Source organism: Hirundo rustica, chromosome 3 (assembly GCF_015227805.2).
Source record: "Hirundo rustica isolate bHirRus1 chromosome 3, bHirRus1.pri.v3, whole genome shotgun sequence".
Classification (NCBI taxonomy): Eukaryota; Metazoa; Chordata; class Aves; order Passeriformes; family Hirundinidae; genus Hirundo; species Hirundo rustica.
The window spans coordinates 40,662,789-40,687,169 of record NC_053452.1 but is presented as its reverse complement, the minus strand read 5'-3'; the positions used below and the strand labels follow the sequence as shown (position 1 = coordinate 40,687,169).

General features: G+C 41.1%; 1 protein-coding gene across 1 annotated transcript; it reads left to right on the top strand.

The window, feature by feature from the left end:
- Positions 1 to 9,144: 9,144 nt before the first annotated feature.
- Positions 9,145 to 20,037, top strand: MPC1 (mitochondrial pyruvate carrier 1). The gene is made up of 5 exons (XM_058419735.1): positions 9,145 to 9,240; positions 12,894 to 12,897; positions 16,371 to 16,467; positions 18,125 to 18,257; positions 19,018 to 20,037. The coding sequence occupies exons 1-5, from the start codon at positions 9,170 to 9,172 to the stop codon at positions 19,034 to 19,036; spliced, it is 324 nt and encodes a 107-aa protein (XP_058275718.1). The 5' UTR covers positions 9,145 to 9,169; the 3' UTR covers positions 19,037 to 20,037.
- The last annotated feature ends 4,344 nt before the right edge of the window (positions 20,038 to 24,381 follow it).

Genomic DNA, 24,381 nt, shown 5'->3' with positions numbered 1-24,381 from the left:
GAGATATAGAGGGTGTAAAATTCTAATGGAAGGAAGGATTATCAAATGCGAGTATAAATGCTGTTCCTAATAATGCATGGTGACTGATAAAGTGCTTCTCCAGGGAAAACACTATGTAGCCCACTCCTCAGCTTCAAGATGGTGAACTTGAACTTCAAGAACTATTTTTGGTAAACCTAAACACTAAGGATTATATCTAGTGAGGCTTTTTTCCAGCTCTGTGACAAATACTGCTGTAGCAGTCTCATTGAGGCTTCCATGTGATGCAGAGATGATGCTTCCACTGTCTCCTCCTCCATCAGAGAAAAGAAAGAACTGTTTTCAGCAGATTATAAAAATGAACTTCTGCACAGCCTTCAAGAAGGACAGTCTGAGCAAGAAAGCAGCACCGAAGTCACAGAGGCAGGTCACAATAAGGGCATTGATCTACTCCATGTATCTTCTTGGTTTGGTTTTGTTGCATTTCCTGCTGCGTGTGAAAGGTTTGGCTTCACTTTGCAAGGGCTAACGCTCCCTCTGTGTGCAGGGCAGACACTGCTGTCCAGCCCAGGTGCCAAGGATCAGTAGCTTTTGGACACAGTATTTAATTTATAAGGCATTTGGTGTGAAAAACAAGATATCTCTTGTAAAAATCAAGATAGCTTTTGTGAACTGAAGCTGTAGCATTGCCAGCAAACATTAATGTTTATTGGAAAGATCAATACCCATGTAGGGATGAATTCAGATGTGGGACGCAGCATTTCAAATCTTTCTAAGAAGAAAAGATCCTCTCTACGTAGTTTGTCTATAATCACTCAATTCAATCTGGCACATGCACAGTTGGGTACATGAGTCAAATGCATCCATTCTTCTATAAGTATACACACTTGAATATTTTCTTCTTCTTTTTTTTCTTTTTTTCTTTTTCCTGTCTGTTAGGCCTAGTGCAAACCTGAGTGACTCTGAGTCCTGAATGACTTGTGACTAAATGTGCTGAATTACTTTGTAGAAGTCCACTATGACCTATTGCTTATTTTACTTTGGCCGCAGTAGCTTTGGAAAGGACTTTGGCATGTTTACCTTCAAGTTACTCATCATGTATGGATGCCCGTGGTTTGTTTATACACTGCAGCCCACTGAAATTCCCCCCTTTTCTTTTAGTCAAGGAAATAGGCCAAAGGTGATTTCAGGGCCCCTGTTTGGATGTGCTTCACCAATTCAGAGACCTTTGGCTTCCTCTAGTAAGTCAGGGACATCTTAGATACCATCTTGCTCTCACATTTCTCCAGGGAGCAAGAGAAATGTCAGTCCATCAAGAGAAAAACTGACCTTAAGTTTAACACAACTGAGGATGCTGTAATTACACTGAAGTGAGCCCTGGTGTAATCATGCATTTCTGTCTCAAACATAATAATGACTTTTTTTTTTCTCTAGAATAAGTCTACCAATATTAATGCTCAGTTTTCCAGTGGCAATAGTTTAGGTGGTTGTTCTTCATCTGGGGAAAGGCTGAAAGAGCAGAAAAGCACAGAACTATACTTTTCTATCAGGAATGATCCCCTGCTCCTGGCCATCCTCCAAGCCTCACTTAGGTTGTTTAGACTGAGAGTGAAGGTTCCAAGAAACAACATACAGTAAGTTAATTTATTAGTAGCAAACCATGCCAGAAACCTGTATTTTTATCATTTTCTACTAAATTTATACTATATACAGCTCAATAAAGATCCATCAGTCCTGAGGGAAAAATTACATACATAAAATGACTCTCATTATTTACCACTGTCTCTCAGCTTTGACACCTCACTTTCTGTCATCAGCCTGACTCTATCCTTTTCCTTGTAATCAGTGGGATGTTTGTATTGATTAAAGCCCTTTAAGAAGGACATATAATCTTGGGAGAAAATAGGCGAGGAAGCTTCTTCACAAAGTACAAGTGTTTCAGCACACCAATTGCTGGCAGCAATGGAGAAAGCAAATCTCCTCCCAGCTTTACTTGTGAAGTCCATGTCACAACACTGATAGTCCTTCCTCAGAAACTGGAAATAGCTTTTCAAAATAGAATAGAAAAATATTTTCTCTCTCTTTTTGTTGTTGTTGTTGTTGTTTTTTACTCCTCTTGGATTCATCACCAAGGCAGGTTTTCCAGGATGAAGAAACCAACTCTGCTTTGCAGCCCAGTTTGACATCTGCTAGGAGGTACAGCCTGCTGAGAGAGCATCACCATCCCTCCCATTCTGCTCCTCTGGACATGATAATTACAGCAATGAAGTGATTATACGTCATTTAACTCTAACAGAAGTTTCCCCAGCTGAGTGAAGGAGGTGAACTTTCAAGGCAATTTTACAAGAAAAGGCTCTCTTACCCCAGCTGACCTGAACTAGGAGTATAAAGTACAGAGTGCACCTGACTGAACAAGCAGCCCTCATCCCCTCCTTCCCAAACACAAGATAATCCTCACAATTGTTTTATTACTTCAGTAACGCAGTAATGTGGTACTAGAAACAGCAGTCCGCTGCTTCTTCTCACAGGGAAGTGGGCATGTGACTATTAAAAATGACCATTTATTGTAAAAACTTCTTTACTTAAGAGAATTTTATGAGTTGAAAACCAGACGCTTTTAAAGGCCCATTTATTTAACAGTAATCAATATAGCCATGTAATGCAGTACCTGTATCCGCATTACCAACTGCAAGTATAAACAACTTGTGAATAAACCTATTAATCATTTTTCCCCATGTTTAAAACATGACTTCTTCTAAACAACCCTAGCAATATAGCTTTATGTGTAAAATTAGAATCTAAAATTATCTAACTTGAAGCAATATTATATACGAGTAAATTTCAAGATGAACTTCAGCCCAGAAAATGCCTTTAAAACACTTAGTATCAGTCTTCATGACAGTAAAAGACACATGAATAGAGCCGCCTCTGCTACCCATATTTCAGCAGGAAGTTGGCTTATGCAATTTCAGTTTCAGTTTTGTCTGTCTCTTTTACCATGCTGACTAATTGAGGACTGAAAGCAGTCTCATCACAAAAAGGCTCCATCCTTCAGCTGCCTGAAGGTTCTGCTGAACTGCATTTATGCAGAGCTACTTATGCAGGGGGGCTCCTTCATCTGCAGCTGGTTGACTTCTAGGAAAAAGAAAATCCCAGGAGAAACCTTTCCCTTAAGAATAGTTGTATTATAAGTTAAAGCAGGGGAAGATACTGTTTGGGGCTTTGTTTGTTTGTTTGTTTCAGGTTGGTTTGGGGCTTTTCCCTACCCCTCACACAAGGCTTGGTGCTGGCAGTGAGCCCAGCAGTGGGGAGCTGCCCCACCCTTGAGCAGTGGCCTCCAGGCTGGCTTCTCAGGCACCGAGAAAAAGAACAGCCTCACTGCAAACCCAGCTGCTTCTCTGCCAGACTGCTGTGCTCTGCCTCCCCTCGTCTATACAATTTTGGACATGACAGCTTTTCACTGCACAGAACTAGCTGTTTCCTATGCACATGGAATACAGACCAGAGCCTAGAGCTTGCATGGTTTCTGCCTACACACTTTATAGTAACAGGAGTAACTATGCCAATAAAAGCTTCAAGTATTCAGCCCCACCCTGTAATCTAATCATGACAGACAGGTCTTTTTGCACGTAAGGCAGGGGAAAGCAGTGATAATTGCAACAACTGCCTGAAATGCTTGTCTTCTATGCTGACAAAAGACTTCCGTTTTTCACTGTTATAGGTAGCCCCCTTGTTTTAGTTCCTGCTGCCCAGCTGCTGCTTGGCTTGCCTGCAATCATTCTTATTCACAACAGCTGGTAGTTTGCCGATATTTATGCCCTGGCAGTCAAAATTTTTTCCAGATCCATTCTGCATCTTTTTTACTTTTCAATCCTTGACTCTGTCCATTGCAATGCCCACATCATAGTGTTCTTCTGGCCATTCCTAAAGGAGGGTCTTTTTCTAGGGATTTTGTAAGACCACTGTCTTATTTGCAGGGCCTGAGATGAAACTGTTTTATTTTGCTGTTTGAACCTGCTCCAGATCCAACCAGAACTACAGATGATGAAATGGCTCTAGCTCCATAATATGCTAATTTATTCTAATTAATCAGGTTTTGCACAGAAACTGGATTTCTCAAATGATACATGCTGATTTTGTGCAATAGTGTGCTCCATGGTCAGTCACAGTGAGAACTGTTCCCTCTAGAAGATAAAGCTATATTTTTCAGCACTAAGTACTTCTGAATTTCAGAAAGTGCTGTTGTGTTTTGGGGGGTTTTTGGTTTTCTTTTTTGTTGGTTTTTTTTTTGTTTGTTTGTTTGTTTTGGGTTTTTTTGTTTTGTTTTTGTTTTTTGTTGTTGTTTGTTGGTTTGGGTTTTTTTTAAGGTATAGCTTCTTCTCGGGTTATTTAGTTTTTAGACATTCATTTCAGTTTTCTTTAGACTAATACTAAAGTCATATTTCTACTAGGATGCCTTCACAAATGTGTCAGCACCGAGCATGCATTTTACAGATGTTATTCATTATTTCTGTAACATAGACTCCCTTCTTAGCATTCTCGGGTGTTTAGTCTACTTAGTTACTGCTGTGTGCTCCACATGGAATAAAACTGCTCAAGCATCATGCCAGGGTGTAGGGATAATGCATCTGTAATCAAAGATGCAAAGAGAATGCAAGTGTCACTTCAAGCTGCGCTCTCACTTGGCTCAGTTGGAGATTGCAGCTGATTGAATGTCCTAGTGGCTCTAGTCAATCTTGTCTACCTACCATGGGATTTCTGCCCCCTTTAATGAACACGTATTTCATTACAAATTCTAGGAGGCTGTCCAAGTTTCTTCACATTTTTCTGCAACTTTGGAGCTACCACAGCAGGGAAATACTAACTCCTTCAGTTCTGAAGTCACAGTTTCTTCAACGATTTGTTTAATTTTTGTTCCCTTGTCTGTCAAGCAACATTCCAAATAATATTTCATTGCAATTCTTTTCATAGATGGGAACGGGCACCACTCTTTCCCCCTGAAGATGTTTGTTAAGAATTGTATTAGATACCATAGCACCGATTAGATCCTTTAGATCTAATGTATCCTTTACATAGATAGATGTATATCCTTTGTATCTAGAGTATTAGATCCTTTAGCACTGATTTTATTGTCAGGCTTCACTACTGCATAGCATCAATAGATTGCTCTGCAAGGTCCATTATTGCCATGCATGTGCCTGCAAAGGCATGTCAAGAGGAAGACAGGAGATGCCTGAAAATGAGAAATATTGCAGGCTGCTTTACTCAGCAGCTGGATCTGAATCCACTGAGGTCAAGAAGTACTAAATCCGGAGGCACAGTTCTGAGATGACAACAGGAAGTGCCATATGTCCCACTGCAGCTAGGAGGATTGTCCCTGCCACCCCCACACCAGAAATGTGTGTAGGTATCCAGAAATGGGATATGGAGACTCCCTTCTGAGGGAAACACAGCATTCATTTGCTGAACAGACCGTCCAACAGCTCACCTCCTCAGAGGGCAAATTTAAGATACTACCAAATATTAAAGCTCATCCAGCCCTGGCTACCTTATGTATGTGTCCTCGTGGGCAAAAACACCAGCCCTGGGTGCACTAGCATGGAGGACTTGTGGAGCCAACAATGGAGGAGGCAGGAATGCTCTCCTCCATCCCCCCAGCTGCTGGCAGCAGTTCAGGAGAGTGCAGACGTGTGCTGGCAGCAAGGGACGAGGAGCTTCAGAACTGCTGTCAGAGTATCCAGTGCAGGGAACCCGCGTAGATTCCAACAGCCAAACACCCGGAACGGAACTCAGGCACACCAGCTCTCAAATCCAGCGAGGAAAAGTTGTGGCCTAATGACCGACAGCAACAGAAGTCAGTAAGTGAGTTAAAATTTTACTGACCGGGCCAAAGGCTGGGGGAAAATAAGGAGAATAATTGGATAGCCAAATAAACTTCAGAAGTATCTCCTTGCAAAGGTCAGAAGTACAAGGCTAACAAGAAACAAAAGAAAGCAATGAGAACGTCAGGAAGAAATTCCAGGAAATGTCAGGCAGGGTATTTGTGAAGATAATCGAAGGGATAAAAGATTGCAGGGGACCTGTTTGAAAATCCAACCAGCTACAATTACTTGTTCTGATTAGAAGAAATGCAAGAGCCATCCTTTGACATACATGTCTTGTCTTATTCACAAGCACATAGTTACCTAAAAATTAAAAGGGAACAAGTAAATACCCAAAAGGATATATGAGTAGATGAAAATAAAGAAATGGTGTCAGCTTGCAGATAACACAATCAGAAAGTCTGAGATATGAAATCAGTTTTATCTTTCATGGGACATAAAAGACAATTAAAGGAGTTTGATAAAAGTGTTTGAAAATTAAATGAAACAAAGGAAGTTGCAGTCATTAAATAATGCAGAAAGAGTCCATGACAGATAAAAGCAGAAGTGTGATAAGAATAACCCAAAATCCATATGAATTTAGTGTGAAGAAAAAAAAAGAGAAAGAAGCATAGTTCAGACTAGAGGAAAAACAGGTGGAGCATATTTTAGAAAATATATATGTGGCAAAAATAATGAAACTTGCTTGGAAATCCACAGAAACAATCTGAAATTATCAGTTTGAGATGATCACTGAATTTCCTCCAGGTCATGGAAGGACAGAGCAGTCCCACACTGGAGCAGAGCATGTGTCTGAAGAGAAGGGGCTCACAAAAACTCAGCAAATAATAAGTCAAATGGCCTAATTCTGACATTAAAACAAACCAAACCAAAACAAAACAAAAAAATCCACCACAAAGAAAAACCTGCTTCAATAATTTATTAAACTACCAGTTAATATTCACTCAGGGAACAACAGGCTCAAAAGTACATCTAACATGGACTTCTCAAGAGTAACTCATGTCCAATGTAATTTCTCTATTGAACAGGCTAAAAGGGGTAAAAGAAAAGCTATGGATGCGTTAAGGGGATACAAAAGGGGATATTTTGTAGGGTTTTTGATATCCTTACAAAAAGTGTAAAAACCCTATGCAAATAAAAGCCCTATAAATACATACAGAACAAAAGCAACCTTCAAGTCCTTGCTAGCTGGTTTTGTTGTGTAACTGGTAGAGCCTGTCATGTGGGACTGCTTTTTTCTGGACACGTTTCAGGTTAATGATTTTTACATTAACTTCTTTGAAAACAAAAAAAACAGCCACCCACCCCACCCCACCCCCCCCCCCCAAAAAAAAAAAAAAAAAGGAGATAAGAAGATATTCTCAAAATTGGAAAAGAGTACTGCGCTGCTGGGCTGCTGGTAAGGCTTTGACTGAGACATTAAGACATGGTGACCCTTGGCTATACCTTAAGAAAGCTGAGCACAATTGGAGTAGGCAAAAGGTTAAAAAATGTAATAGGCACAGCCTGTGGGACAAGGCTAAAAGAACTTGTTTTCTCCAGGAAGAAAGACTGAAGAACAACGCCTCCCAAAGCAGACAGATCATTGTTTTGCTCCCTACATGGAGTGATGAAAAAAAAATTTACAAATTTTCAGTAAAGGAGAATAAGATTACATTTTTAGCCTTATTATGTAAGGCTAAAAATTAGTTCTATAACTGCAACTGTAATATTAATGACTGAGCCTGGCCATGTAGGATATGTGGAATCCAACCACATGAGGATTTTGTTTGAACATACAGGACTGATTTCCATAGACCTTCCTTGCGTCAATGCATGTCAAATCAACTGGAATAAATGATTCCTTGAGATCTTGTTCAGATTCACATTGCTGCTTTTAAATAGGAGTCCAAGTAGCCCACAGAAATATGCTGGGCTACATTTTGGCTTTTCATAATGCAATATGCCAAGGGGATTAAAATTCTTCCATTCCCACAGCAAAGCGAGGCGTTGTTGTGGGGTGTCATATCATATGCTGAATATATATAGGAGAGGCTACCCAATGCTTTTCCCCAAACCTGCTGCTCTCTAAGCAAGCAATGAGGGAAGAAGTATGAAGAGAAGCTTTTTGTTGGGACTTTTTTTGTACAGTTTTTGAGCATTTTGGGTTTGATGTGTGTGTTTTGTGGGTTTTTGTGGCTTTTTTTAGTTGTGTTGTTGTTGTTGTTTGGGGGGTTTTTTTGTTTGTTTTTTGGTTTTTTTTTTTTGTTTGTTTGTTTGTTTTTTTAACCTGAGATCCTGCAGGGAAGAGGGAAACAGAAGGAAACACAGCAGCCACGGCGTCCAGGGCTTCTTGCAGAGCATAGCTGTGCCCCAGGCTGCACTCTCAGCCTAGCTGCGGACCTTAAAAACTGAGGCTGCAAGTCTTTGGAAAGCACGGGAGATAAACATCCCTTTTCACTATCTCTAGTGCACTGAGCAAAGATATATGAATTTGTTTGACCCAAATTTTCTAGAGATAATATTAGCAAGGTTAGAGTTTATCTTCCCTTCTTAAGTAACCTCTGCTCAGGTAACGAAATAGAAAGTGCTGGTGAGAGATGGGATCTTAGACCATTCCAACAAAATTTATTATTACTTATCACAGAATCACAAGACAGCTGGGGTTGGAAGGGACCTCTGCAGATATTTTAGTCCAGCTCCCCTGCCAAGGCAGGGTCACCCGGAGCAGGTCACACAGTGTCGCGTCCAGGTGGCTTTGGAATGTTTCCAGACAGGAAATCTCCACATCCTCCCAGCGCAGTCCGCCCCAAAGCCCTGCCACCCTCCCGGTGCCCACCGCGCCCCTCCCGTCCCCCATTCCCCTCTCACACCGCCCTCGCGCCACCGGGGGCGGAGCCACACGCGGCGCGCGCCAATGGGGAGCCACCTGCCGCCGCCCCGCAGCCAATCGCGGCCCGCGGAGCCGCCGCGCGACGCTGCCCCGCGTGCTGCGGAGGAATGCCGGCGGCTCGGCCCACTGCGACCCCTCCTCGCCGCTCTTTGCGACGCTCTCCCCTCGTCCTCCCGCCGCGTTGCTTTACGGCCCCCTGCCTTTCCCCCTGCCCGTGACCGTCTCCCCGGGCCGGGCGCGCGCGGGGGGCGGGGCCGCCGCGGCCAATGGGCGATGAGAGCGCCGCGGTGACGGGGCGGGGCGGGGGGGGTGCGCGCTCTGCCGTAAAGCGGGGGGCGGGCGGCGCGCGGGGCAGTTGTCACCGGCGGCGGCGGCATCGCGTCGTCAGGCGGCCGGGCCAGGCGAGCGCTCCGTACCCCGCTGCCGCCGAGACGCCATGGCGGCCGCGCTGGGCCGCAAGGCCGTGGACTATGTGCGCAGCAAGGAGTTCAGGGACTACCTGATGAGGTGAGCGCGACGCGGGGCGCGTCATCGCCGAGCCCACCGCCCTGTCCGGGCGGGCGGCAGGAACCAGCGTCCGGTCCCCGAGCCCCTCAGCCCCCGCAGCCTCGGGGCGCCCGGGACGGGGTCTGACGGTTGGCACCCATTGACCCCTGGCGAGCTCGCCCTCGCCGGCGGCTGGGCGGGGAAAGAAGGCAGCGAGGAGCCGGTCCGGAGATTTCGTGCTCCCGTAGTGTCGCTTGTCTCGCCCGCCGTCACCTCGGCCCGCGGGAGCGGTCGGGGCTGTCCCTGTCCCGCCCCGGCCCGAGCAAACCGGCCTTGACCTTGAAGTGACGCGGCACGCTTTGAAGCTGCCGCGGCAGCTGCGTCTCTCCGTGACCTTCCCGTCCCGACTGTGACAGCCGCGAGTGCCGCCCCGCCGGGGACGGGAGCTCGCTGCGGCACTGAGGGGGCAGCGGGCACAGGAGCCCGGGACCAGGACAGTGTGACCGCTGCCTGCCACAAGGGCAGAAAGAGCTTTGCTCTGCCCTCGGCAGGAGCGAGCTTGATCATGGATGCAGTCTGAAGATCGTTTATTTGAGTCTCTGAGTACCTGTAAGTAGGTATCTCTTTCCAGAGGCTTGTTAGAGCCTCGCTCTTGTGGCAGTGTGGCTTACGTCGCCTCGCAGACAGTTCACTGCTTGTGTCAAGCTTTGTTTTGCGTGCTGTGGTAAGGGATGTGGCACTCTGGACTGAAACTACAAGACTGCCTTAAAGATGAGTTTTGGCATACTTAAATCTTGTTGAACTGTGCAGGACTGGTCTCGGGTAGGCAGGTTGAAGTTTCTGTGGCTGACAGGCTGTTTGAGAAACTAAAGAAATAAAAATTGTTTCTTCTACTAAAAAGGGTTGAGCAACCTTTCACTGTAGCTGTTGGTTGCTATTTTACCTATGGCTATTGCAACTGGTGTTTGATGTTGAGCAAGTATGTAGGAGGACATCTGTTTATCTGAGAAACTTGGTTAAAGTAGCAGGAGATGGTGTAAGGTTACATGGACAAGGGATTATAATATAAAGGCTTAGTAAAGCCTTAAACTTCAGGAGTATAGACTTAGATTAGATATTAGGAAGAAATGCTTTACTCTGAGGATGGTCACAGGAAAGTTTGCCCAATTTGTTTGGTATTCACAAAGTCAAAATCTACAGAAACAGTGGGACAAAAATATGAGAAGGAAGAGAACAACCTTAAAGCAAAACAAAAAGTCCAGAGCAGACTTTTGTGGTTCCTTTTGAAAGTCTTCAGGATGCCAAGTAAGATTGATAGATGCACATTATTGTTAACATTTAGTTAATTGTAACAGCATTCATGTGAAGCATGTAAATGGCCATTGAACCAGTAATCTGTTTCATAATTAGAAAAGCAAACATCCAGATGAGATAACACCTGCTTCCTAATGTCATCACAGTTACTGGAAGTATCTCTATCCTCACCCAAGACTGAGAAGGGTTTTTTTTTAAAAAAACCTTTCAGATGTATTTCATCTAATCTTCAAACAAGCTGTATATGTGACTGTATTGCAGAAAAAAGAGTATTCCACAGGTTTCTGCCATTGTGGATTTGTTTTGCCTTGCTGTATGCGAAGATACCTGCTTAATTTGTACTCCTGTTACTGGGTGTGTCATGAAGAGCTAAGGTCAGTTGCTCCATTTGCTCCAGCCTTTCAGCATTGTTTCTTGCTCGCTAGGAGATAAGTGTCTCGGTTATTGGCTTTTTGTTGAGTTTAAAATGTAAATACCTGTCAGTAAAAGACTCGTCTGTTTTCTGCATAGAAGCAATGGAGTTATCTCTTTGCATTTCTTCCTGAGGATAATTTCTTCCCCAGACTATAGGACTCTAACCCTGAAAAAAAGTCCTTTCTTTGCTCATGGAGCAAAAGCGTCCTTAAAGATCTGAGCCTGTGGTGTCTGTTTTAAAAATCAGCATCTAATCACTGGAGGGAATCAAGGCTTTATAAACGTGAAACTTGTTTGTCGGAATGAATGAATTAAGATACTGTTTCAGATACCGTGATAGGCTTTAAATTACTTGACCCTCAATAGAATAACTGAAGGTACCCAATATGGTAGATTAAGTGCTCCATTATTATGGCTTGGGGCAATCAAAACTTGCAGACATCTGTTGGAAGAAGTAGCTTCAATTTCAGCTTCATAACGTGCAAACATGAAAACAAGTGCAGTGAATGCAGCTGCTTTGCTCAGGTGGATATATCTGGCATTAGAATTGCATTATGTCATGGGTTAGCTTTTGGATCTTGCACAAAGAAACAGGAGAAATTGCTTTTTAAACTGTCATTAAAAATTAATTGTTCTGTAAGTTTTGCATCTGGCTTTTCTCTAGTGGTGATTAATAGGGATCTGAATGACTGTAAATCATATAAATACAAATTTACCCTAACTGGGTCTTAATGCTTCCAAATAAGCATAGTAAGAACATAAGCTGCAGGTAGACTCTTCCTGCTTCTTGTAAAATGGAGCAGTAATGCTAATTTAAAACTAGCTGATTAGCATATTAAAGCCTGGTAGCTCTATGTACTGTGAACCTGAAGCTTCATTTTTTCTGAAGATTCTAAAAATGGCAGCTGTTGCTATAGTCATTTATCTAAGCCACTCTTAGTAGGCAACTGCATCCTCTTGCTTCCTAGTCTGTTGATTTAAACATTTTCTGAAAAGCATCTAAAAAAACAACTTTCCTCCTCTTTTAAGAGAGAATGATGATTCTAGATAAGCTGTCATTTTCTTGCGGTAGAAGCCTAAATTGCTTTCGTCACAAAATGAATTCCAAGGAATCCAGAAATCTCCTGGTAACAGAAAAATAAGCATGAACATTGCAGTGCATTGGGGCACTTCTGAAATGTCTCTTCCTAGTGATGACTCAGCACTAATGCAAATGTAGGGACTCTGTTAATATAGAGGGCTTTGAAATAGAGATGGTTCATTCCCTGGAAAGCCTGAGCACTCAAACTGATGTGAGCTGTCTAGGAACTTTTAATTTAAGCAAACTTCAGAGGAATTTGCATCAGTAATAAAACTAAAATTAGCTGATCTTCTGAAGGACACAGCACCTGCTTGTCTTGTATGTGCTGAGAACTGAACAATCTGCCCTTTTGCAGAAGGGTAGTGCCCTTTCCACTTAGGAGATGGCAGTATGGGGAAAACACATAGTGACAGTTCACCTACATTTGCAGCATGGTCTCTGGCCTATTAATGTTCTTATTGCCAGAATGAGGAAAATATGTGCAGACATTTTAGAAAACTAAATCTTTCCCACTGTAGCTATTTTGGAATTAACTTAGTGCCGAACAGCCCTCGGTTCCTCGTCATATCTAGACATTCATACAGAAAACTCACACTTGGAAACTGAGTCAGTAAATCCAACAGTTGTTGTTCACAGTTCTGAAAACATTAGTACACTGTTTTCTTTGTTAAGGGACTGAATTTAGTTTTTGGAAACTACTAATTTGGAATGGGGTTGCTTCAGAAATAGATGTGTGCACATGGTGCAGTATCCTCACTATTGGATGTGGTGCATTTGTTGCAACTCCCTTGGCTGCAGAGCTTTGGGTCTGGATGCCTGTTTCCTGGAAGAGTCTATGTGCCCTTGGTTTGCCCTCTTCTAGAAGTACCGTAAATGTTCCACTCCCATGTGATTGTAAGGACAACCTTGTAAGACCTTAGCCAGAGCTGCCTAGTCTGTTAAAGTAGTATCAGTTTGATTCTATTCTAGGCTTTTGCTTTAAAAATTAAGGCTGACTTCTGTTGGCACAAAAACGTGGTGCCAGAAGACACATGTTTTATGAAAAAATTTAAGTTTGCATTCATCTTGTGAACTTCAGTCAACTGTTTCTGCAGATCAGTTAAAGAAAAAACAAAAATCAAGTGGTTAGACTAGTCAAGCATCCAAACTAAGCACCTTGAACCAGCTTGTAGTGAAGACTCACTGAAACACATCCTGTGTGATTTCCTAGGCGGACCTGACTGTGGCTATTTATAAAATGGTGATCTAAGAACATGGAAATCAGTGTGAGGGAAGTGATAGTTACAAAGTGTTCTGCAACTCAGAGCAGTTATACCCTTTCTATTAGCCTACCTGTGTCTTCTTGTAAGCCATAATTCAGAACTGTCTTATCAGTATCTTTGTTAGGAAGGTGTTTAAAAGTTAGTAAGCTTTTGTTACCAAAGCCTTGTAACAAGCAATCTTAAATGTATGCTGTAGTCTATCTTTCATGCATAGATCATTAAATTATTACATAAACTGGTCCCTAGATGATCACCGAAATGAACCCCATACATGACTGAAGTAATTATATATATCACTGAGAGTCTGTTACAGCTCATGTTTGGTACAGCCACAGCTGGCCCAAACCTAGTGGCAGGAAGATGTCTGGCAGTCTTTGGTGTGACCTACTTACAGATGTATACAGAGAATTCCAAGCAACTTCAAAATTTCACTGAAGAATTTTAGCTGTTTAGCTTTGTCATGACAAAGCTTGATGTCTTTTGGCAACCTTTAAACTAGTTGGTGTGGGTTCTTGGGTGCTCTGAAGGGTTGAATGTCTCCTAGTGACCATAATGGGATTTTATGTAGTTGGGAAAAAGAGCAGCGAACACTTGTCACAGTGATAGCTCTTGTGGATTTTTTTTTTTTTTTTAAACACTAATACATTATTCAAAGTTAATGCTGTGACAGCTTCCTGACTTCTACCTATTTTCTACTGTGGTATGCTTTTGTCTATGTAGATCATGAAAGAAACTAATGTGTTTCCTTTTTTTCCCCCTTCTCTCTTGCATGTGCTTTTTGAATGGAAAACCGTGATGGTGCACTTGAACAGTACGGTAAGAAAAGGGAGGGGATTTCTGGTTTCACATTCTTCCTAACTTAAGTAACTTGCTGTCTTTTTCCCTTAATACTTAAGACTTTGTCTGCACCTGAAAGGCATACTGCAAACCTCCAGGAGTGGTGCACTAAGAATATTTAATTGCAAGTTTGAGGTTAAGGTGACCAAGTGTTAGCTCCTTCAGAATTAAATTAAAGGGGCTTTGTTTTTTTCCATACTCCTTTGCTAAGGGGATCAGAGCAGTTTGAAAGCCATCCTTCTACATAACAGCAATACTGTTACATAACCAAACTACCTGGCTTATCTCTAATGGCCTTCAGGCCAGACAACAAATGTACAAAACAACTCACGCTACACTCTTCTGTCCTGGACCCTTTCAGGTTTTCCCTGAAACTGAAGTGGAAATTTTGTGCCTGTTGTACTGTGAATCATAATGTTATGGAAAATTTACTCTTATACCTAGACAAAAGACAGACTTATAGGTGTACTTTCATTCTTGTGAGACTTCAAAGAGCTGCCTGCCTGGAGGCACTCAAGGTATAGCCTTGATAGCCATCTCAAGGTTGCAAATAAAACTCCTTGTCAGCAGAGAAAAGTACTACAGTACTTCTGTTTACTGATGATTCTTCAGCTTGCACAGCCTGGATTTGAGTGGTCCATAATCTTATGGTGTATTATTTGGTTATGTTCTAATGGCAATTGATCAAGTAAAAATGCCAAGTTGATTTAATTTACTTTTCAGAACAGAAGTTGTCACTCAGATTCTTAAAAGCCATAAATACTTCAGAGATTCAAAAAAAAGCGCTTAATTTTCATAAACTACAGTTGTTCAAATGAGACACCTGAAATGACGATAAAACCATCACCAAGTACAGGTAGTGTTTCTCTGCTTGAGGTTTGCTTTGGTGTGGTGGCACAGTGTAAATACCATTGAGAGTTGCAGTCATGCAGCTGTCCTCAGTTACATCATGTTACCTCTGACGTGCTTCAGAGGCTTTAATCATTACAGATGTCAACTTTCCTATCACTAGGAATACGTCAAACAAATGCCTTTATTCTGTTCTTCAGAATACTGTTATAAATCTGAATTTGCAGAAATACTGTATTTTGCATATTGTATTGAACTATCAAAACTGTGTATGTAACTTTTTTCTATTTACGTTTCTTCTATTGCAACTGCAGGAAGCAAGTGTGGCTTTTAGTCTGACTTGTAGTGTTACAAGCAAGACTGGCCAAGAGTATCTTAGAAGTAAAATTGCAAGAAATTCAAATACCCCCTGAGTATTCCAAATCATTAAACATGTAACAGTTACAGAAAGTGTCAACAGAATGGATATAGCTGCTATCTGCAAAGCTTTTTCTTGGGAGGTGCATCTCTTTCGTTGTATCTGGCTAAGTGACTTTTGAGGATGGGTTTCTGCTTAGAAGCTGAGGCAAATTCTGTGTGCATCTTCTGTGGAAGGAATTCTGGTGAAGCCTTGTCGCTCATATCAGTAGTGGAAATTGAACTTATGACACTATTTTTCTCAGTTTAGAGTCTTTTAGATAATGCCCATCAAAATAAACTCATCAGTTTTTCTGCTTTGATCCTTTCCATTTCTTGTCTCTGTTTTTTCTCTCTGTGTACACACCTGTTGCGAACTGATCTGCTCTGACATTTGTTGAATCACTGAGTTTTAAGTAAATCACCAAGTGGTTTCAGCAATTGCAGATGAAGCTCATGGTAACAGTTTGCTTTACTTGCTGGCCCTACTCTTTCAAAGAGAGGGTGTAAGCACTCACAAAGAAGATGCTTGCTAAGCTTTTCTTCATCCTCAGCGTAAAATGAAAACAGCTTCAGTTCTTCACTTCCTTATGTCCATATGTTTTCACTGTATTTTTGAGGAGCCTTACTTGAAAATGGCAAATTCTAATTCTCTGCTCAGAAGTGAGCTATAAATCTGAAGAGTCTGACAATGCCAATCAGATGCCTAATGACTGCTGAGCAATAATTATACAAAATTCTATTTCAATGGCTTTAGATAGTTCCTCTTTGCTCTGAAAGATCCAGAGTCGGTTCCTTTACCTTTCCTTCTGAAGAGTGTATTCCACTAAAAGAAAGGTTTATTTTTTCTCTCTTACATTAAAAATAGTGTCTGTCATTTCTTGGAATTTTACCCATAATGTTGCCTTCTAGTTTTGTGTGGCTAAGAAAAAACAGTAAGAATACTGCAGGAGATTTTTGTTTCAGTTTAATTTTATTTTTGTTTTCCCTCTTCACAGCACTTTTGGGGGCCAGTTGCCAACTGGGGTCTTCCTGTTGCTGCTATTAATGACATGAAGAAATCGCCAGAAATTGTCAGTGGCCGAATGACATTTGGTAAGATCTGAGACAAACTTCTTGTTAGGAAACTGACTCCAGAACACAGCTTGTCTCTTAGGCAGTCATATATTAGTAGTTGTCTGCAAACTTTTGATCAAAGCAGATGTTGATACCACATACCTTGTTACATAATTTCAGAGGCTCATTTAAATTGAGGTGTTGAAAAACTTCAGGGCTCTTTTTTGGAAAGCTTTCCACTAATTTGGGAAGGAAGAATGAGGCAGCTCTTGACCCTTAGCAGTTTTCAAGACCAGACTGTCTCCTGCAATACAACTCTTGTTATCTTATACTATTGCACACACTTGTTCAAAATGTATCTCTTCACTCTTTTTTTTTTTTTTTTTTTTGACTTGTATAAAGAACAATGATCCTTTGTGGTTAGTGTGAGATTTATATATTTATCAACACTGACAAAGTGAAGAAATGGTAATGCTTGGTCAGCAGGGCACAAGAAGCAGCAAAGAAGACTTTAACTCCTTGTAGAGCAGTTGCCTATGAGAGTCAATTGTGGCTCTTAATGAGAAATTCTTTTTAAAAAAGAAAATCTTTTTAAATGCATAAGCAGTATTTTTCCACCTCTCTTTGGAACATGTATAGTTTTTGCCTAGATGTCTGTCCCTATGTTCAAATTCTTTTCCAGGATTAGAAATCTTGCTGTTTTAATTTCTTAGCTTAACTTTGGCATGATGTCTCTTCCTTAATTCACTTAACTTAATTCTGAGTAATTCTTCTTCCCACAAGCAGAATACCTTCCACTTAAGAAATTTTATAGCCTCATTATCATTAGGCTCTGCATAGAGTAATTCAGTCCCATAATCAGCTTCTGTGAGACAGAAGACTAGTTTAAATAATCTCCAGTACAGCAAAACGGTTTTGCAAATAGTGTTTTCGTGGTAGCTGCCCAGCTCAGCAATGTTGAGACACCTTTTTAAATTTTTGCAGCTATATATAGTTTGGTGTGCGTACAGAACTTGGGAGATGAGAAAAGAATATTTGTACTTTTTAAAAGGCTGTTCTTCTTGAACAATTAATTTCTTTTTTTCTTTTCTTTAAGCCTGTTAGACCTTTACAAAACTTGGGAATTCTTGGGTTGTAATGTCCTGTATTTAAATTTAATTATGGTAGCAGAGTAGACTAAAATAGTTTCTTATCTTTAGGGAAAGCAGGTAACAAAGCTTCATGTTCATGATTTCCTGGACATTGAAAGCTCCTGTTCCTAAAGTCCATATTAAAATGTTCCCAGAAAAAATTGTACTTAAGTGATTAGTGTCTTTAAAAATACTTTGTCTTGGAAATTGTCAGAATAATAGTATAGGACAGACTGTGTCTCATTGAGATAAACTCTTATTTTCTGACTGAGATAATTTTGATAATAAACTAAAAAGACTTCCGTTGCTTCACAGAATAGTGAATGAATAAAAGGAATTTTTATGGAAAGCTGCAGCCATGTAGATTTTTTGGTGTAGCAGAAATGAGAGCTGTTTTGTGTTTTCTTGCACTGCGTCCTCAAAGTGGATATGTTTGTAGGGCTGTTGGAAAACTCATAAGCAGCAGCAACAAATCTCCTACCTGTCACTACATTTTACTAGAAGGAAGATTATGACTCAAATGCAGATATTTACAGTCTCTTAACAAGATCTATCATCTTTTGCAGCACTGTGTTGTTACTCCTTGGCTTTCATGAGATTTGCCTACAAAGTGCAGCCAAGAAACTGGCTTCTTTTTGCATGCCACTTCACTAATGAAATTGCACAACTTATTCAAGGAGGGCGACTGATCAAATACAGGCAAGTCACATTTTTAAATGGGGAAGTCATAAACTGATGGCTTCTGGAATACTCTGTTAGTGATTTTTAACTGTGGTGCAGTGCTCTGCATGGTTTCTGAACTTGTTTAACTTCATTACCTTTTGCAAACCTGTTCACAGGCTTGTTGTCAGTAGGCAGAACTTTCTACTTTGCATCTCCTTTGAACCTTCTGAGGTCTGCACGTAGAAAGGGCAGGAAGCCCTCATGGTCATGAGACCGCGTAGACAGGGCCTTCAGCAGCTGCTGGCCATCTTGGGGGTTGTTTTGTGCAGTCTGTTGGTCTGTCTGTGTGTGTCCATCTTAGTAACTAATTCCTGAGATGGAAACATCCATAAAACTGTGAAGGAGTTGTACGTGTGAAAAAGAAGTCACCCAAAACCTATCAGAGCTGATTGTTCCATACACAAGGTAGTCTGAGTGTCCCTGGGGAACAGACTCAATCAGCCTCACACGCTCATTGCACAGCAAGCAGTGCATTCACTACCCAAAACAATCCTGATGTGTCAGGACTATGGCTTTTCTCTCTTCTGCCCCAAGAAAGTACTGTGGAGCTATAGAGGATGAAACCTACTGAACTGTAAATTAAAAAATGAGACTGTCCTAAACTGCAAGTAGACTTGTCTCTGTGTAAATTACTGGCCAATGTCCTTCATTCACAAAGTTCTACTCTTAAGTTCAGAATTTAATAGCAATTGTATTTCAATATTCACTCTTACAAAAGCTGTTTTTCTTTTGGCAGGCTGGAGAAAAAGAACTAAACACATTACTTGAAATAAGCCAGGGAATGTATTCATCCTGAATGACAACCAAGGGAAGACATGCCATCTACAGTTGCTGTGACAATTACAGTGGGGATGAAACAGAAACACCTGTTATAAATATGACCCGACCACAAATTCTTCTAATAATTTTTTATCTTGCCTTTTAAAACGTACTATTCAGCAAAGTAAACCATTACATTTAAAGTCTTGCTGCCTTAGTGATCTTTAATAACTACCCTTTTAATAAAAACTTAGCCACCCAAATAACAAGCAATATTTGAAAACCAGCTTTTTTATCTAACAGTCTACAAAAGTGGCCCATGATGGTTTGACAAAACTCATCTAAAAATCAACATGAACAGAGGTCAGTAAACAGAACTGTAGGTGGTATCACTGTTTATGTATTAACATATTCTTAAAAGCCATTTAACTTGAGTGCATTCATTCCTATTCTATCTTTTTTTTTTTTTTTTTTTAACTTAAGCAGTGGCTTGCTGATCTACAAGAACAAACGTGTAGACAGGCAGCCAGGAAGTGAGCTGCCATCCCTCTTCCCTCACTGCATGCCTTGTCTCGGTAAAGAGGCTTCAGTAACATCCATTTTTATGTCGCACACTATTTAAAGAAGGCTTGGAAAAACAAAAGCATAGCACTGAATGAAGGAAGGCAACAAAGCCTGATACTGTTTGTTAAGAAGTTCTACGTGGATTTTATTTTTTCCTACTGTTTGAGTTATTCTAGATGCGTGTAATTCTTACACAGGCAAAAACTAAACTTGTTCGGAGTCTATGATCTGAAAGACACGAAGTGCCTTTCAGTAGTTTTTGACTTCATTGTGAGAGTGGTTTCCCTGCATGATCTGCCTGAAAGTTACATTACTATAAAGATAAAATTGACAAAGAATGTGAGAATGTATGTTACAGACTTTTTTTCAGTGCAGTGTTTTTGAACAATAAACATGTTCCAAATGGCAATAAAACTCTTGAACACTTGGAAAAGTTTTGTTTTTCCCACTGTGGTAAGACCCAAAAGTAAAATTTTATTATGGAGTGTCACTTTATTACAGCATGAAGCAAAAACAGGCTGAAAAAGGAAACGGTATGTACTGAATTTAGGTAAGTGTCCTCTGGATCCCAATACCTAAAACTAAAAGAATGCATGGGTAGTTAGACTGAGTAGTCCCACTATGCTAGGCAGGGTTGAATTCAGAAGATCTCTAGATCACTGTCACTAGAAACCTGTGCTGCTCTGCTCCCTGTGTGTTTTGCCTCTGTTCCACCACAGTAAGGCTGGGAACCATGTGGCCTTTCCTCTCTTGCTGCTGTGGTTACTGCTATAGCAACAGCTGCTCTCTTTCATGTCTTCAGACAGAAAATTTCTTACCTTTCTGAGCAAATCCTGCTACACTGCTGGTAAGGAATGCAACACCCTTAGGAATTCAGGTGGGAGAGAGTACCAGCTATGCTCTCAGTCTGTCTTTCCCCCTTTCTCCCCAGTCTGAGCTGGAGATGGCTTGAGTCACTTTTTGAAGGGAAGACTTACAGCGGGATGGCTTAAGACTCTAACTGACTCTGGCATCTCTTCTGCTATTGCAAGATTGACTGTCCTTGATCTGGAAGCTTGATGATTTATGATTCAAATGTGGAATCTGGTAGCATGGTAATTACAAGACAGACAGCAATAACCATAATTGTACAGTTGGAAGAGAAGGAAATGCTTGCAAGGATTCTTTAATGAATGCAATAACACCTACTGATAGTGAATTTTGTTCAGTCTCACGTAACTGTCTCATGCTTTATAATAATTTTAGCCAATGCTGCTATATGTGGCTGGTGGTTTTTTGGGGGAGGTTGTTTTGGGATTTTCTGGAGTTTGTTTTGGGTTGTTATTTTGTTTGTTTTGGAAGTTTTATACTTTTAAGACTTCTATATAAAGTGAATGTTCCCGACTACCCAACCAGCAGAAAAATCTCTTGGCCACAGTGCTACCAACACAGCCTGCCAGCTCTCAGAGAAAACACACTCAGAGTAAAATGTAGTTCTCTGTAGCTTCGACAGTTACCTTTTGTTATCTATACAAAGCACAATGGTGTCATCTGAGCTGGGACAGCACAGCAGAGAATTGGGGGGCAAAGTTTCAGTAAGTTTAGAGACAGAGGAAGCAGTTACAAAAAGGAGAGTTTTCTCCTTGGGACCAAGACAGGTTTTGACATAGAGCTAAAGTGCTTAGAAAATGCAGTCCTAGACTAGGTAGGACCAGTGTTGTAACTACTCCAGTGTTTTCCCTGGGTTCTTGCATGAATGTTGCAACAAACTGTATTATGGTCCGACTAATATGTAGCACATCGAGCTACCACATGCCACTTGAACTGTGTGTGTTTCCAGGGTACATTAATCTGTATTACACTGCTACAGGTACAGACACAGGTTATTTCTTTACATGCCAGTTCTAAGACTGTGCAGGCAGTCAAAAAGAGCAGGAATAAAAAGATGAGCTAGATACAAGTAATAAAAAACTCTATTATAGTGATATGTTCATATCTCTTAGTCCAAAGCCCTTAATGAATACAGTCTGTTTCTTCATGATCATGTGACAGACATTAAAGTTAGCAGTAGAATATAAAACAGTAATACAGGAAATATTCACAAGCACAGTTACCAGCTCTCCTAGATTTTCAGCCTGTGTCTCACAGGGTGCATTGCTCCTATCTGCATTTGCTGACTGTCTGATGCAATATGACTGCAGTTCTGCTTCTACAGAGCTGGAGTATTTCTGCTGCCAACTTACACAAAGGCTAAAAAGTTTATTCTGATTGAGCAAGAAATTGCTGCAAGTTTTACAATCTTAAAAAGTAGAAAAGCAATCAGTCTTCAAAGTTAGGCAATTTCTTTATTAAATTAATTGTGGAGAAGTCTGTCTCTGCCCCCCAATCCCTTTTTGCCTTTGCAGATCTAATACCTACCAGTGCATTACATTTAGTCACTGTGGTAACCACTTTAAAATAACCAATGTCATTGGAATCAACTGAATAGCAACCAGAAGGCAGAAATACTGGTTTTCTGGACAAGCTACTCTGAGTGTCATCACTGCTCCTTTCAGATCATCGCCTCTCTTTATCACATGGCCTGAGCCTGACTATGATACTGCTCTCTTCTACTTTTCATCCTTTTCCCTTTCTTTCCACCTTCTTTAACAGCAGGTTTCAAGTAACTATGGCAACAAGGGTAGGAATTTTCCGCTTATTCGTTTCGTCTGAAATCTAGGTCATGTCTTTCTCATTAAGTGAAACTTGTACGGAGAGAAGTGGTCCAAACCCAGCCTTTGGTGCAAGAGAAGGCAATGTCAGTTATGGCAGCGCTTACATGGTGGCTGTATTTGGGCCATTGTGTTAGAAAAATGTAAAGGTACAAAGTAAGCCACTTAAAATTTGGAAAATATTTAATAATTTTGAAAGCATTTAATACATAACTTACTCAGGGGAGAACCATTGCTGTAACTTGCTCTAATTGGTGTTGATTTATAGGCTGATGGGAATAATTTCATATCATGTTTCTTGTCCTAAAGTATGTATTAACTAAAGGGGTGCCTTTTCAGAGAGATATCAAGTGATGTAAATGATACCAGTAGCCTCTCTCAAGAGGAAATGTGGTAGTGTGAAACCTTAAAGGTGTCTCCTGACAGGACAAGATATTAATCTCCTCTAATCTGTCACTGCAGTCTGACTGCATGTGAGGTCACCATTTCAGGACGGAAAGGTCTCCATGTTTTAATTTGTTTTACTTGTTTCAGTGCCAAGGGAGTAGCAAGATTATCTCAAATGTTCCTTTCTTACAGATTCAGATATACCACATCTCCTTGCACCTAGGATGACTTAAAATCCTAAAACAATTGCTGTGTTTGTTCACGGGGAAGCCATGCAAAGCAATGATTACAAGGTATTTTTGTATACACTTGATGCTATGGGTCACCTGCAAGCAAAGTAGAGAGCCAGCAGTATGATCAGTAACCTATCTATTACTTTGTGTGTCTTACACTGTAACTTGATAAACATTGGCATCAGCCGTCAGCCAGATTATTGTTAGTAACAGGAACGGGTTCAAAGATTTGGCAAGGGATCCAGCAGTGTATCAGCTGATCAAGTGTCTGCACTACCTGATCTGAGTGTGATGCCACACAGAGATGAGCTCACAAGACTGTTTAGTACTCCCTTGCATATGTGTTGTTTTGGCCACAGTGAGCCAATAAAGGCTTTTACCTTTCCCTCTAAAGCTTTGCAATAGCTCACAGTGTTCCTGTGAATCACACAGACACATCTGCCTACTACCAGGTGCCTGCCAAGAACATTGGGAAACAGCTCATCTACGGCTGGTTTTTGTATGCCTCAGTTTTCCACATCAGAGACCTATGAGTGAGGTTACTTTGTGTCACTAGAGAAGTGATGACTGGATCTGGAAAGGTCTGAGTCACAGCAGAAACAAGGACCATGAAGCTGGATGAAGCCACCATGTGGCCTGTGACTTAGGCTGATCTGCAGACACATTAGAAGATGTGGGTTTCCTGAACTGAGGCATAAGAAAGGGGGTACTTTTTCAGCTTTTGGCTTCCTTGTTCCTTGTTTTTGGATCACCACTACCTGTCACTGTCAGCAGTGGAGGGTGTTAGATGTTCATAGTTGCATTTTCAGGAGCACAAGATCTTTTCAAAAGATATGAAGGGCATTCATTCCCCACTGTTAAGCTGCCTCCCCTTCAAAGTCCTTCAGAAGCAGCTGCTTTGTGTGAGACGTTTGCACCACACAGCAGGAATCAGGTGGGATCTCCTCAAGTGGAATAGGCAAGTCCCCAAAGCAGCTCTACATTTTGTTTTCAACCATGCTCCCAGTAGATCTCTGTAAGACCGTTTGTTTAACATTCCTTATAACTCCTGACCTTAACCTTTCTGCAGTGTTCATTCAAATATCCCATTTCCAAAGGTAAAGAATGCAAAGGTGGGGAGGGATGCAGGACATTAGAGCCCTACATATGACCAGAGCAATCACAGAACTTATTTTTGTGGAGTAAGTGTTTACAGGTTTACAGCTGATAGACCTACAGACTGAAGAGTAGACACTGCTCTATGTACATTAAAAGTATGCCACCAACTGCATCAATTCAGTAAGTTGGCTAAATTCAGACATTTTTCAGGAAGACAACATTACTTAGCAGATTTTCTAGTTAGCTTCATATTTAGATGCAGATGTATGCTAACCATTAAGGTCAAGATTCAATGAAACTCGTAAGCAAACCACACCATCCCTTTTGAATAGGGAAACTGAGGCTTGCAAATCCTTAACACTGACATCA

Bases quoted from the DNA above. Each gene is read 5' to 3' on its own strand.
- MPC1 (XM_058419735.1), top strand. From the start codon at position 9,170: ATGGCGGCCGCGCTGGGCCGCAAGGCCGTGGACTATGTGCGCAGCAAG. The intron at 16,468-18,124 runs GTAAGATCTGAG...CATCTTTTGCAG, and splicing joins CAGTGGCCGAATGACATTTG to CACTGTGTTGTTACTCCTTG.